Here is a 15743-nt window from a genome sequence, read left to right as displayed (position 1 = left end):
AAAATGAAACAAGTTCTATGAAAGTCATTATTAGGACAACTGGTGGAATTTGCCTATGATCAATAAGAGCACTGTATCAATGTTAAATTGTCTCAATTTCATAATTCTTCAGTGGTTATGTAAGAGACTTCTTATTCTTAGGATATCTGTGAAGTATTTGGAGTAAAGAGTCATGATGACTTCAATGTATTCTCAAATGGTTCAGCAAAATTAATAATAATAACAATAATAATGTGATTATAAAAAAATAAAACATGCAGCAAATGTTAACAATTGGTGAATCTAGGAGAAGGGTATGCTGGAATTCACTTTACTATTCTTGTAACATTTTTTTTTATTTTTTTTATTTTTTTGGGGGTACACCAAGTTCAATCATCTGTTTTTATACACATATCCCCGTATTCCCTCCCTTCCTTGACTCCCCCCCCAAGTCCCCCCCACCCTCCCCACCCCTGTCCTCTAAGGCATCTTCCATCCTCGAGTTGGACTCCCTTTGTTATACAACAACTTCCCACTGACTATCTATTTTACAGTTGGTAGTATATATATGTCTGTGCTACTCTCTCGCTTCGTCTCAGCTTCCCCTTCACCCCCCGCCCCCTCCCAAACCTCGAGTTCTCCAGTCCATTACTATTCTTGTAACATTTTTAAAAATTTGAAATGTATTTCAAAATTGAAGGTTTGAAAAATGAAAAAAAATATAGCAATCTTAGAGTGATTCATTACATCCATGGAGAGGTGGGTATGTGTGTGTGTATGTGTGTGTGTGTGTGTGTATGTATGTGTGTGTTCACGTACATACACTCGCACATTTTTTAAAGTGGAAGTCTCCAATTTTTATAATAAAAAATATGATTTCCATAAAGGAAATTCTCTATTACAAAACTTTTCTTGTAAAGCAAGACATTCTGCTCGCCTTGCTTACAAATACTATAAAAATATACCAATGGCTTTGATCTCTACTTCATACTGACTGTGCCTATTGAGAATTCAGTTCTGGACAGGTTATCTCAGGCAAGTTAATTATCTTATATACATTTACATTCATCTAATATAAATGAACTACATAGATAAACTATAAAAACCTTCCCTTATAAGTGACAATTAAAAAAACATGATTATTGATTATGGACACCCCCCCCATGAAAAAACAATATTTGTATTTTTAAACAAATTCTTAACTACTTTTTCTTGTTATATCTATGTACACACATACATGCATATATAATTACAGCATTTAATGTTTCTATAGTTTGTTAAAAATCTACCTCAAAAAGAAAAATATTAACTCATGATAAAGCTAAAATAGTTTTAGTAACATTAATAAAACTAAAGTTTTCCCTTCCAAATATGAATACTAAAAAAATTCAGATAATAAAATTAGTACATGGTTTGCTTAAAAATAAGGGTATGGGAAAGAAAATAAAACTTGTAATACTACTATCCAGTGATAGTTTAATTTCTAGGTGTTTGTTTAATTTCTTCTGGTCTGGGTTAGTCTTTTATATATATTTATAAACATGATTTTTAATAGACATATAATGGACATATAATCCAAATGAGTATACCACGATATATTTAATATTTTTCCTGCTGCCAGATAGTTATATTTATTGCTTTAGTATTTTCATTATTATAAAATAGACTGACAACCTTGAACACAAGTTTTTGATCAATAAGGTAAGAGTATAAATTCTTAAAGGCTCTGTGTATATCTTGCAGAATTGATTCCCTGAAAGTTTAAACTGTCTTAAATTCCCTTCAGCAAAGTATGAAAATGTTCTCCTGGTACTGATTCCAGCTGTACATACATTTTGTTTTTAATCAGTTTTACAGGTAAAAATTTATATTACTTTGGTTTTTTTTGTATTTCCTTGCTTATATAATAAGGTAGGCTAGGCTTCACTGGTGGTGCAGTGGTTAAGAATTCGCCTGCCAATGCAGGGGACACAGGTTGGAGCCCTGCTCCAGGAAGATCCCACATGCTGCGGAGCAACTAAGCCCGCATACCACAACTACTGAGCCTGCGCTCTAGAGCCCATGAGCCACAACTATTGAGCCCATGTGCTGCAACTACTGAAGCCTATGTGCCTACAGCTCATGCTCCACACAAGAGAAGCCACTGCAATGAGGAGCCCGCACACCACCATGAAGAGTAGCCCCCGCTCACCGCAACTAGAGAAAGCCCATATGCAGCAACGAAGACCCAACACAGCCAATAAATTAAATAAATAAATTTATAAAAAGAAAAAAAGAATCTGCCTGCCAATGCAGGGGATATGTGTTTGATCCCTGGGTCGGGAAGATCCCACGTGCTGCAGAGCAACTAAGCCTGTGTGCCACAACTACTGAGCCTGCATTCTAGAGCCCGTGAGACACAACTGCTGAAGCCCAAGTGCCTAGAGCCCATGCTCTACAATAAGAGAAGCCGCCGCACTAAATCCACACACTGCAACAAAGAGTAGCACCCGCTTACCACAACTAGAGAGAGCCCATGTGCAGCAACAAAGACCCAATGCAACAACAACAAAAAATAATAATTATGTGGCTAATTTTTTTATACGCTTGGAGGTCATCTCTATTTCCTTTTTTACTAATGCGTGTTCTTTCCTATAAGACTTCTTTGTACATTAATGATATTAAAACTGACATAAATATTTTCTATTTCTGATCTTTTTTTCAGCTATCTTTTATTTTTTTAAATTTTTTCTTCCAGTTTTATTGAGATATAATTGACACACAGTATTATATAAGTTTAAGGTGTACAGCATAATGATGTGACTTACATACATCATGAAATTATCATAAGTTCAGCAAATATTCATTATCTCACACAAACACACATGCAGGTGAGTCAAAAATTATCCACACATTGGCTGTAGAATTTAATTTACTTCTAGGAAAGACAAATACATAATTTTTCAACATAATCTCCTTGCTTTTCAATACACTTTGTCCACCTGTCAACAAGCTTTCATATTCCCTCTTTAAAAAATGTTTTAGGCTCTGAGCCACAAATGCACCACTGTCTTCACTTCTTCATCACAAGTGAATCTTTGTCCTCATAGGGCTGCTTTCAGGGGACTAAACAGGTGAAAGTCTGATGGAGCAAGATCAGGGCTATAGGGAGGATGCGTTAACACCTCCAAATGAAGTTTTTGTAGAGTGTCGACAGTGTGGGCAGAAGTGTGTGGACTGACACTGTCATGCAAGATCACAGTGCCCTTGGGTAGCAGTCCTCTACATTTAATCCGAAGTTTAGGCTTCAGCTCTTCAATAAGCATCTCACTGTAATGAGCACTGTTGATTGTTGAACCTTTGAGCCATGGCTGATGTGCAAATGATTTGCCACATAATCCACTGTCATTCGTCTATCTGATAGAATCATTTCACCTGTATGCTCAATGCTGTCATCAGCTGTGGATGTGGATGGGCGTCAGACTCCTTCTCGATGGCTAACTCTTGTGTGACCTTCCTTGAACTTCTCTATCCATTCAAACGCACTTCTTCAAGACAAAACGGTTTCTTCATACTGCGCACAAAGTCTTCGATATATAATGGCACCAGGTACACCCTCAGACCACAAAAAATTAATCACTGCACACTGCTCTTCTTTCAGGCAAATCACAAGTGGGGCATCCATGTTTGCTTGCACCGCAGTTACAAATGAACTGATGTAACACGTTCATACCTGCACAGCAGTGACTTGGGAGACAGTAGCCTTGAATGGAAAGTGCTGATAAGACAGTGTGGCCAACAGAAGTTTTAATATAACTGGAGTGTGTATAATTTTTGACTCTACCTTTGTACAAAATTAGAGAAATAGAAAAAAATTTCTTTCCCTTCTGATAAGAATTTTTAGGATTTATCACCTTTTTTTAAAATAATTCATAACCAGTACAGGTTTTTATTTAGCTCTAAGTAAGAATGTATACAAAACAACATAACAATAGCATCAATAATAATAGCCAGTACCATGTAGCATCTACTACATATCACCTATTTTTTTAATGCACGTTGTTTTTGACAGGTAGACATTAAATTCTATAGTCCAATACACTGATATTTTCCTCTGTGATATTTACCACTGACTTACATAGTCCTTATTTGCCATTCTGACATAAAAAGTCAACTATATTTTTTTTGTTTACCTATTTTAAAATTTTTACATTATCATTTTAACTTACCTCATATTTATTTTGAGTCATGATACATAAAGTGAGGGCCTAACTGGAATTGATATCTCAAATGGCTAATTGACACAAACCATTTGAAGAATAACGAATGTGCCCTTATCATGTATTACATTCTCACGTAGATGAATGTCTGTTTTAAAGCAATCTGTTCTGTTTCACTGCCCTATCTGTTCATTCTTGGGCCCACTCCACAGTTTTAGATAGTGTGGAAATGTTTTAACAGGCAATAGGGCAAATCTTTAATTATTATTCTTTGTTTCCAATCCTTTCACATTTACAACAGAAATAAAAATAAAAAGTCAAACACAGAAGAAAAATGGACAAAAATGTGAATAAGCATTTCTGCCCAAAGTAAACACAAACATGAAAAATGCTTATACTCACTAGGAAAATGAGAAATGCAAATTAAAATAGAAGGATAGTACATTTTACTTATCAGATAATAAAATTAAAAGTCTGAAATACCATGTATTAATGGGGATCATACACTGCTGGTAGAAGTACAAACTTATATAGCTCCTCTGGAGAGCAATTTGGCCAATGTCTAATAAAATTAAAATGTGTTATCAACTCCACTTCTAGGGGTATGCTGTAGAAAATCTCATAGCACAAGTGCACAAGGAACTTATAAGGATGTTCACTGAGACAATTTTTATAATTGGGAAAAATTAGAAACAGCAAAAATATCCATTGATAGGGGAATGAATAATAATTGATAAATATAAGTGATAGACAACTATATAGGAATTCAAAACAATGTATAAGAGTTTTATATGTACACACCCTTTCTTTTTGGGGAAACCTCCCAACATGTATGTAAGTGCTAAGACAAGGGCCTTCAGAGTCAATATCCAGAATGGGGAACTAAAAGTTCACATCTGAAAGATGGGACTAAAACACTTCTCTGAGCTGATTTAGTGTTTTGTTTTAAAGTTTTGATGTGGACCATTTTTAAATTCTTTATTGAATTTGTTACAATATCGCTTCTGTTTTATCTTTTGGTTTTTTGGCAAGGCATGTGGGATCTTAGCTCTCCAATCAGGGATCAAACCAGCACCCCCTGCATTGGAAGGCGAAGTCTTAACCACTGGACCACCACGTAAGTACCGATTCAGCGTTATACAGCAGTTTTCTGACAAGCTCACTCAGTTATTAGGAAACAGCAGTACCAATAAATTAAAAAAATTTAAAACTGATTAGATTACCTGGTTGAGAATATTCCAGTATGCATGCAAGAGTGCTACGAATTAGAGCTGTCCACTGTTTTTGTGTGTCTTCAGTTTTGGCCACTGAAAGCGTCACAATACTTTTGATCCCTTGAAGAGCTGCACTGACTGGTGGAGGAACCTGATTATCAGCAGACTTTATTGCCGTGTCTTTCAATATTCTTGCAATTAAAAACAGAATCGTAGGCAGGACTGTCATACATCCTGACATGAAAACAAATCAGATTACCTTGTTTACTTTAGTTTCCATATTATTGTTGTTGCAGTTGTTTATATTTTTATATTTTTTAACTGACTGTGGTTTAATATTATTTCTTTTCCTTGTATTTATACAAATTTACTGCACTACTCTTACTATAATTCAATGTCTGAAAAAGAAAATCAGAAAGTCACAAATTATTTCAAAGAAGACAATATTTTCTTCCTTTTCCCAACTTGCTTTGTTTTTATGACTTCTAGTATATTACCTATTTAATATATCATGCCCTTCACAATGAAAATGAGGAAGGAAGGCAGAAAAACAGAAGGAAAACACTACCAAGTACTTTGAGAAGTAGCTGAGAAACTTGGTGAATCATGTCACATTTCCAAGACAAGTAATCAATTTCATTGTACTAAGTGAGCCTTAGTACTAAGTCAGACAGTGTACTAACCAAGTCAGGAAACTGATAAAAAGAGTATACAGGTAAGCCAAAAAGAAATGAAAAAATCCTAGCATTTGAATGAAAGAACTTTAAGGAAATCAAATCAACTGCCCACTTAATGAAAGACTCTTCACCACTGTGACATGCAGCCATTGTAGTCTGCCTGCAAAGCTTCAATGATAGAGAATTCACTGTTTTCATATCTGTAGGCTTGTGTCGAGCTGAAATTTTCCTTTATATCTCCTGATACCATCTCTACCGTCTAGAAACAACAGAGGGTAAGTCTACTTTTCCATCCACTAGTTCTTCAGGTGTCTGCAGACAGCTATTATCCTTTTCAGCTATAATTTTTTTAGTTGCTCCTTAAAGTTGGTTGTCGCTCTCCTCTAACATTTGTTAGTTTGTCAGTGTTGCTCAAGAGCAGCAATCAGATCAGGAAATAAAGGATTTATTTATTTATAATTCCATTTTACATCTAGCTGCTAACACTCAATGTCCTCCCTCAAGCTGCGGTTCTATCTCTTTGTCGAAGTTAATTTGAAATATATATGAAAAGGGAATCTTGGATTTTTGGTTTTTTAAATCTTTAGTCTTTATAGGCTCCTAAAGGTAAACAAACCCTTAAAAAACAACCCTACTTTTCCTTTAAGATTGAAAAGGGAAATAAATCATAATAGCACTTAAAATCAAAGGCAAGCTCATCTCTGTCTAATACAGTATAATACATTTCCAAATAGTGATCAATACCGTACCAGCAGGTGAACAAAGGGATGGTAAGTCAGAGAGTATGGTAACTGTGGCTGCCACCAAACGAGCACTTTCTTCTGACAGTCGAGTTTTAGTGCCTACATGACTTGGAGAGTCCGACATCTTGGTACTGAGATGCGGCATGTGACGCACTAAAATGAACATCAATAGCTCCATAGTTGCAAACACAAGAGATTTTCCAGGAATAAGACCACCACTGTCACCTCCTTCTCCTAATACAGGGCAGGACTCTTTTTCCATATCATCTTCATCTTGGGTAAAAGAAAATTTGGTGAAATTTCCAGCAAAACAATAACAAATAGTAGATGAAACAACACAGTAAGTATATTTAATGCATTCTTTCAAAAGAATTTACAACTAAATGTTTAACTGATGCCACATGTCTTTCTCAGAATAACTCTCTGTCTTACTAGAATTCTGTTTATTGACCTCTCCTTAAAAGTAACGGACAATTCATTTTTTACTTTGAAAATTTTTATTTGGTATTTTTTATTAGGAATGTATTTCATAACAGGAGTTAACACATATGTCAGGCTGAAACATGTTAAGTTGACACTTTTGAAGGTGAAAAATTGTTGAATGTGAGCAACTTCATTTGGGTCATTCTAATGAAAGCAAAATCAATTGCAAAGCTTCTAAACGTATGGTTAAATTTTCTAATTAAAAACTTCCTGGTATTAATATTTTTAAAATTAGAGTACAAATAAATCTACTTCAAAGTTAGTGTAACCTCTAGTGCTTACTTAGTGTGTTTCTTTTTTCCTGCAAATAATCCTGAGCAGCTCTTACTATCTGTTGTACAACTCCAGTCACCAACAGCTGGACGGACGGTGGATTCCAGGTCAACAGGAGGCGGTGTAAAACACTCAGCAACTCAACACCAATCAGCTATTATAAGTTAATAGAAATTAATTTTAATTTCAAAGGATATATTTATATTATTAAATCTAAGAAAATATACATGAAAAAATAAATTTGGTAGCTAAAATTAACATACTGGACTATGTAGCAAATATTATAGCAATCTTGAAAAACAGTCATATTTTACCTGAACATATTTTCAGTCAAAAATTACTTTATTATGTATTTAAACAATTTTTCCATTTAAAAATGGTCATTCTCCTATTTCTCTTTTGGACTAAACAATATTGCTAGAGTCCAGTGCCACTAAAATTTGCGATTTCCAACCTACATACCCAAGAGTAGTCTACCAGAAATTCTAGGCATTCTGGTGAGTCCCTCTCAGATTCATCTCAGAACTACTGCAAACTTTTACCATTAACTACTCACTTTAAAAAGCCTCTTACAGTCTTCCATGTCAAACCCATCCAATAAACTCGCCTCAAATTTCAAAGAGGGAGAAATCCTTATTTACTGTCTTCTGTTCCTTTTGAGACTGCTGTCTGTCCTTAAAACTCTCTCGTCTTTGGTAAATCTGTTCTCTTTTGGTTCTCCTCCTACGTCTCCAGTAGTCTCCACTGCTGACTTATTTCCCTCATCTCAATCCTTATTTGTTATCTACCCCTAAGGTTCCAGTCTTGGCCCTCTTTTCCTTCTTCCTTTATTCAATTTTCCGAGGCCAGTGGACTTGTTATTTCTCTGGAATTATGAAAACGGCCTCATAATTGGCCTTTCTTCTCCCTTCCCATGTCTTACAAATCAACCACTACAAGACTGATGGGGTGACTGAATTTATGGCTATTGTATTTCTGAGATATATATTTAACTATGTCATTTAATCTACTACATTTACACTCAGTTATTTTGGTTTTAACATAATATGTCACACACACACCTTTATTCACAGATTAAATTTTATTGGTTTGACTATTTGAAAACCACCCTCAAGTTTCTTGCAATAATCTATAGTTTAGCTGAGGCACAGCTGCAGGCTACAAGGCTGGGGTACAAGAAGAGTTCTTCAGTGAGTGAAGCTTGTAAGCACACAGCACATGCTTTGTTTTGTTTCATTTGGGGTTTTTTTTTGAGCAGCATCATGTGCAAAACTAATCTTGATATAATACAATAATAAGAACTTTGTTTTGTATCTTTTTGTGTTTTATGGAAAATTATCCCAAGTGATACCACTTGGTAGTGATGGTATCCAAAGAAATGGTTGTTATTATGAAAATAAAAGAATTCCTAATTGAAAAGAATAACAAATCAAGTGGTATCTTGGTTCTGTAACATGAATAAAACCCTCTAAATACTCCACACAGAAATTAGAAAAAGCAATTCATTAAACTTTTTAAATGAATACTTGAGCCAGTGCAGAAAAATTTCATTAAATGAGATAAAACTTAATCAAACATTTTTAAGTGACATAATTTATTTAATAGCCTTATGAATTACTTCACACTTTATTAGTAGAATTATTAACTGGAACTGAAGGCATCCTTTAAATTTTTTTTTTTTTTAATTTTTAGTTTTACTTGACTGCTGATTAACTGATCAAAGAAGGTATAGTGACGATCTCTAGTCTTGCTGTGCCTGGTCATCCGACATTCAATATAGGGTCTTAGATGAAGCCAAAATCCTGAACACTTATTATATGGTACTTAATATGTGAAAAAATTATCTTAAGATAAATATGATGACTACAAAACATAAATTATCGATTATAGAAATACACTGTACCTGATCTTCTGCAATATGGATTCGGGCATAAGGAGAATCTAGCAAGGTGTGTAAGGCCTGTAGACAAGCTGTAACATGTTCGACAGGCTCCTCAGGTCTTGGGGAACAAAGGAACTGTATGCTCACACCTGCAATGTACAAAATAAACACATAGGTTTGTTAATATAAAACACCTTGTTGCTTTGACACCATTTTTTCTACTTTTATCTACTTATTTTTTTTTACAGATTACTTTAACATATATTAATTAATGCCTTAAAGTGAGTTCAAAATGTTTGTCAAAATAAGCAGCCAAATTTAACATAGATCGTAGCTCTGCAAGGAGGCTAATAATCACATTGGAAGGGAGTGAAGGAGTTCCAAGGGCATCAGGTTGATTAGGAAGTTATTTAAAGACATTATAAAATAATACATTAAGAATAAATTTATGAAAATTATAAAATTAATTATTAAATGATTGACAAATTATTAAATGTTAAAAGAGCATCTTTAGAGCAATTATAAATAAGAATTATTCAAATTTGCTTTACCTTTATATTTTATTATTTCCTCATGGGGCAATTTGTTAAGTGCCAAGTAAAGAAAACTTACTGTTGAAAAAAAAAGTTTAGTTTTTTTCCTTGAAAATTATTCAATATTGCTCTGTGAGTGAACATGGCAGAGAATTTTTAAAGTAGTCTTTAATAATTAAATTTTTAAAAAAAAATTCAGTTAATTTAGAAACTGCTAAAAATCCTTTTTTTACTCTTTCCTCTCTGAACTATACGATAAAAATTTTTTCCATGGCATTAAAATGAAAGATATGAAGGAGTTCAAAAATGTAGCTCCTTGGCTGAAGGCACTTGAGGAAGAGCAGATGCAGGCAGGGCTCTCTGACCCCCTTTCTACCCAAAAGCAGGTCATAAAATTTCTCATGAGAAAGGTGTCCTCCCTGCACCAGGCAGAGAACATTCTTACCACCAGAGACTGGGAGCTGATGTTGAAACAGACCTGTTCAAACAAACCTACTAAAATAAGCCTGAACTTCCATGAGTTTCCCCCATATATTTTCTAGTTACTGTCCCACAGGTTAGCACCCTCTAGCCCAAACACCTTTGTCTGGTCATACTCCCACCATTTATTCTCGTTTGTGTAAAACGGTACATAATCTTTTGGACCTAAGGGTTTCTTCAGGTCTTCATTTTCCTTCTAAAGACTCCTGTGTACACGTAAAAATATTAAATAAATCTGCATGCTTTTCTCTTATTAATGTTTCTTGTGTCAGTTTTATTCTTAAGCCAGTGAGGGAGTTCCTTAAGCCAGTGAGGGAACTTAAGAGGGTAGAAAGAAGTTTCTTCTCCCCTACAGACACACATTTTGAAATATATTACCATGGCTCACCCACCTAAAATCAGATGCATTCTGTCTTTGTTCATTTCTGGCAAAGATTTAGCACTAGGCGTTGCTCCTGATGCTTGGTTAAAACTGACAGGTGTAGAATGTTTGTGTAAGCCTGACACTGCTGCTGCTTCTGCTGACTCTGAACATGCAAATCCTGTGCTATTTAACCAAAGCGCCACTGCATGGAGAACTGGTGCCCAGGAATTCCGATAGTGAAGTCTAGCTGTATCAATAGTCTCAGGAGTATAAAATGCTCCACCTATAAAACAATCAAATCAATCAAAAAGATTACTTCCATTATACTCATTTATGAACAACTACCTTAAAAAATACCCGTTACATACTGTCTTAGTCCATTTGGGCTGGTATAAGAAAATACCACGGGCTGCTTGGCTTATGAACAACAGAAATTTATTTCCCACGGTTCTGGAGGCTGGAAGTCTGAGATCAGGGTGCCAGCGTGGTCGGGTGAGGGCCCTCTTCCTGATTCACAGCCAGTGCCTTCTTGCTGTGCCCTCACAAGGTGGATGGGGTCAGGGAGCTCTGCGGGTTCTCTTTTACAAGGGGACTACTCCCACTCCTAGGGGCCACCCTCATGACCTAAGCACCTCCCAAAGGCCCCACCTCCTAATTCCATCACAACAGGGATCAGGTTTCAACATACGAATTTTGAGGTGACACAAATATTCAGATCACAGCACATATAAAAGAGCAATTTGGCCAAGAGATTCTCCTACAGAGTCACCCAAACTACTGTCTTTCCTGCAGCTGCTGACCTGCAGTGCCTGTCACTTCCTCGCTGACACTGGGTTTCCAGGCTTTCCTCTGCCAATGCTGATGCCTCTGAACGCGCTCTACCTTTCCCTACCTGTGCTCACAGGCTTCCTCTTCACTGTTGCCAGCAACTCTTAAAACCCTCCTCACCTTCCCTTTCTCTCACAGCCAGGGAACTCTGGCTCTTCTTTCTTTTTCACTCTTCTGCAAATTCTTCCCTTCCTCCTGCTTTCTTTATCAAACTGAGGACTTCCACGTCTGTCCCTTGCACACACGCACTGACCGACACAGCAATATACTTCATCATGGTTATGCACAATGACTTGTAATGCACAGCTATGTAGAGTACCCTGGCTCATACAGGTATCACTATAACAGTGAGAACATTTTTACTTGGGCTAACAAATAAATTTAATGCCGCATTTGAATTCACAAATTCAGTATGGAGAACATGCTCTAAATGTGGGACTGTCAAGTTTTTAAGTCCACAGAAATTTAAAATGTTATTACTACTGTTGCTAGTCTCCACCAATTCCATTTTGTTTAATTACTACTTTGGACTCCATTAAAAGCAAAACTCTGAAAGCAGTACTCACCATCTGGGGGGAGCTGACTAGCAAACTCAGCTGGCAAAGTTAAAAGCGCGTAGTCTTTTAATGATGCCAGCCACAGGCGGCTGAGTGTCGGCAGCTCAGGCTGTACAAGTGTTATTAGACTATCCGGCGGCAGTTCATCTGTGGTGCTGTAATCACCATCGTCATCATCGGCATTTCTAATTGCTCTTTTTGGTTTTGACTCTGCTTCTTTTTTAATATTCATAGCGACCACATATACCTAGTAAGATATTCAGGAGGAGAAAATAACAAGGCATAATATTAAGAAATGACATATTCTGAGTTGTTATCATTATACAGTTGAATCATCGAAAGTAACTGAGTACAGATACTTTCAACTTCAGGATTTCCTGATAACCTCAAAACAATAATTCCACCTGCTTTGGAGGCAACTGTTTGTTTGTTTTTTTTTATAAATTTATTTATTTATTTATTTATTTTATTGGCTGTGTTGGGTCTTTTTTGCTGCGCGCGGGCTTTCTTTTTAGTTGCGGTGAGTGGGGGCTACTCTTCGTTGGGGTGCGCAGGCTGCTCATTGCCGTGGCTTCTCTTGCTGCGAAGCACAGGCTCTAGGCTCGTGGGCTTCAGTAGTTGCAGCACATGGGCTCAATAGTTGTGGCTCACGGGCTCTAAAGCACAGGCTCAGTAGTTGTGGCGCACGGGCTTAGCTGCTCCGCGGCATGTGGGATCTTCCTGGAGCAGGGATCGAACCCGTGTCCCCTGCACTGGCAGGTGGATTCTCAACCACTGCACCACCTAGGAAGCCCCAGGCAATTGTTTTTTAATTGATCTCATTTCTGACTACTGCTTTCTCATAGCCTATTCCTTGAGTAAAGTTCTCTGAATTTTTTTCCTGGCTTTCTCTTTACAAAACCCCCCTTTATATGTGGTTTTCTTTCTTGCCATAGGGTATAACTTCCTGTTTACTGCCTTTGCTTTCATAGACTTATTAGACACAATCAGACAGCATTCAAAGAAAGCTGAGGGGAGGGGAGAGAGAGGCCACAGCAAGGATTTCCATAAATATCCTTCAAAACCCCTGCTTATATGGTCCTTAAGTGATACTTAACAATCTAGTCCTTGCAACAGATGGCTGAGCCAAGAATAATATAATTTACTGGCCACATGTATTATCTGTATCTTTTCTCTCCACTTTGTAAGCCAAAAAGATGTATAATAACAACTTTCTAAAATATAATCTTAAAGATTCTTCTTTGCTGAAGTTATTTTTGTTTGTTTTCTTTTGTTTTTGTACATACACTTTGGCTTGGCAACTGGCACGTAGCTGAATGACATCAATGAAAAAGCAAAAATAAGGGGGGAGCGGGGACAGCAAGAGTAAGAAAGAAAACTACACTAGATAAAAATCTTGAGAAAACTATTTCCGCCTACACAGGGTCATTTTCATTGTTCATAAGAGGAAGTCTATCCTGTGGACAGGGACACTGCAGCTTCTTGATGTCAGGGTCTTATCTCTATTCCTACAATGAGCAGACAGCTATGGAACAGTGACTGACTAAGTTTAGACAACGTTTACAGGAAATGACAAATCTTCATTTTTGAGAAGAAGCATTCCTTAACGCTGTGATGGTCTATTACACTTGGTTACAGTTGGTTAGTCATACTAACACCTGACAATTTAGAAGCAGAAAGTACCCAACTTTTAGAGTAGGGACTTTGAATCTGAAGTTATAAATGCATCACATTCATATTTTCTAGTGGCTTTAAGCTTGCTTTCTTCCCCTAGATTATCATGCTGATATTTTAAGAAAATGTCTCAGTAAGCACGGTAAGCCATTCACTCACTGAATCCTTCTTAGGTACTTACTCTTGCGTTGCAGTTGCTATTGTCCTAGGGCCTGAGGCAACAAAGATAAACAATACACGGTTTTCACTTTCCATGACTCACAGCCTGATACAATGACAGGAGAGTGAGAAAAGTGCTGAGAGAAAGGATGTTTTTTTAAATGACCCATCTTCCCACCTCACTACATGCAGTGACCGTGTACACTGCCTGGCACCTAACGAACACTCGGTGGTTTGTGTAATGAATGAATGAATCACAGGGAGCACCAAGGATGGAAGAATCTTAATGGAGTATGAAAAGGTGAGATGGGATTCAAAGACAAAAGCTCACCTGTTTCCAGGTAAAGATGGAAGGGGGAATTCCAGGCAGAGGGAATATAAACCGCAAGACCCCAAGAGACAGAAAATAGCAAGGCATACTGAGGAAACTGCAAGTGTTTGGTATCAGACTGAGCACAGAATATAAGGCAGAAGTAGCTGAAGATTTTACTCTGTTTGTAATGGGGAAGAAAAGGAGTCACTGCAGGATTTAAAGGTCAGATGTATGTATTTTTTCCTCGACTTTTAACTTAAAAAATTATATCATAAAAAGTTTGAAAGATGAGTTTTTAAAATTACTCATAATCCTAATTTCCAGGTTTTCACATTCCAACTTTCTAAGTTGTAATTTTCTTTTACAGAGAATTTTGTATTTAATTTTATCTATTTACATATCATAAGGGTTTCCATATGAATACCAGTCTTCATAACTATTATTCTTAATGGCTGCAATGGAAGACATTATACATCTAACAATTTTCATGTAGTTGAAATTTTATGTTTTTTTTTCTGATTCTTTTTAGCCCTGGGAATTTTAGAAAGATGAGACATAATTTTCAAAGACAAAGGTGTTCAGTTCTTCACAATATAGTGTTCCAAGTAAACATTTTTGTAAACTTCTCTCTTTTTCATATTTTGGATATTTTTCCCTAGGATAAAGTCCCAGAAATGGAATTACTGGATCAGTAATTATAAATACTTTCATGGCTCTGAATAGACACTGCCAAATGCTTTCTAAAAGGGTTCCATAGTTTACACTGCTACTTGCAATATGAGAATATATTTGTTAGACTCCTTTTAAAAAAAATTGGGTTTATTTTTCTTATGAGATATTACACAAGAAATATAGAAGAATTGAAAGCATAAGTAAAATGAAAAAAATAAAACCAGATGCAATCCTACTACCCAGATGTAATACTGTCAACATTCTAGACATGCTGTATATACACACTCACAGTCTTCTAAATAGTAATATGTTTGTATATAATTTTAAACTCAATTTTCTATTCACTTAATATCATCATCTTTGGATCAAGAAATGCATTTACTGCTTTTTTTTTTCTTTAGAATGATAAACATCACAGCAAACATCCTCACAGCAGAATCTTTGTTTATAACCTTGATATTCCTTAGGATAAACTGGTCAACTAATGTGTACAGTTTTAGAAATACAGTTGACCCTTGAACAACATGGGTTTAAACTGTGTGGGTCCACTCATGTGTGGATTTTTTTCCAAAGTAAATACTACGTATCTAATAAACAGCTAAAAATACGGGACTGGAATTGAGGAGAGAGGTCTGGGCAGAAAAGTAGATTTAGAATCTTTAATAAACAAGTAAAAGCTACAGGGTATGGGTGTAGATGATGCTACCCATAAA

General features: G+C 36.1%; 1 protein-coding gene across 10 annotated transcripts in view; it reads right to left on the bottom strand.

The window, feature by feature from the left end:
* The window catches only part of HEATR5B (HEAT repeat containing 5B), a 98889-nt gene that overhangs the window by 7112 nt on the left and 76034 nt on the right, over positions 1-15743 (bottom strand). For 7 of the 10 annotated variants that reach the window (XM_057742814.1, XM_057742813.1, XM_057742812.1 and 4 more), the window contains 6 exons: positions 12222-12459; positions 10856-11110; positions 9472-9599; positions 7578-7722; positions 6819-7085; positions 5402-5626 (listed from right to left, as the gene is read on the bottom strand). In XM_057742814.1, the coding sequence (XP_057598797.1) occupies positions 5402-5626; positions 6819-7085; positions 7578-7722; positions 9472-9599; positions 10856-11110; positions 12222-12459 (1258 nt within the window). Of the gene's footprint in view, positions 1-1613; positions 3803-5401; positions 5627-6818; positions 7086-7577; positions 7723-9471; positions 9600-10855; positions 11111-12221; positions 12460-15743 lie in introns of those variants that run through there. The other 3 variants (XM_057742818.1, XM_057742820.1, XM_057742821.1) reach the window with 3 other exon arrangements.

This window comes from Hippopotamus amphibius, chromosome 7, assembly GCF_030028045.1.
Source record: "Hippopotamus amphibius kiboko isolate mHipAmp2 chromosome 7, mHipAmp2.hap2, whole genome shotgun sequence".
In the NCBI taxonomy this organism is placed as follows: Eukaryota; Metazoa; Chordata; class Mammalia; order Artiodactyla; family Hippopotamidae; genus Hippopotamus; species Hippopotamus amphibius.
Note: the sequence above shows the minus strand (reverse complement) of the source record. Positions and strands in the feature narration are given on the sequence as shown.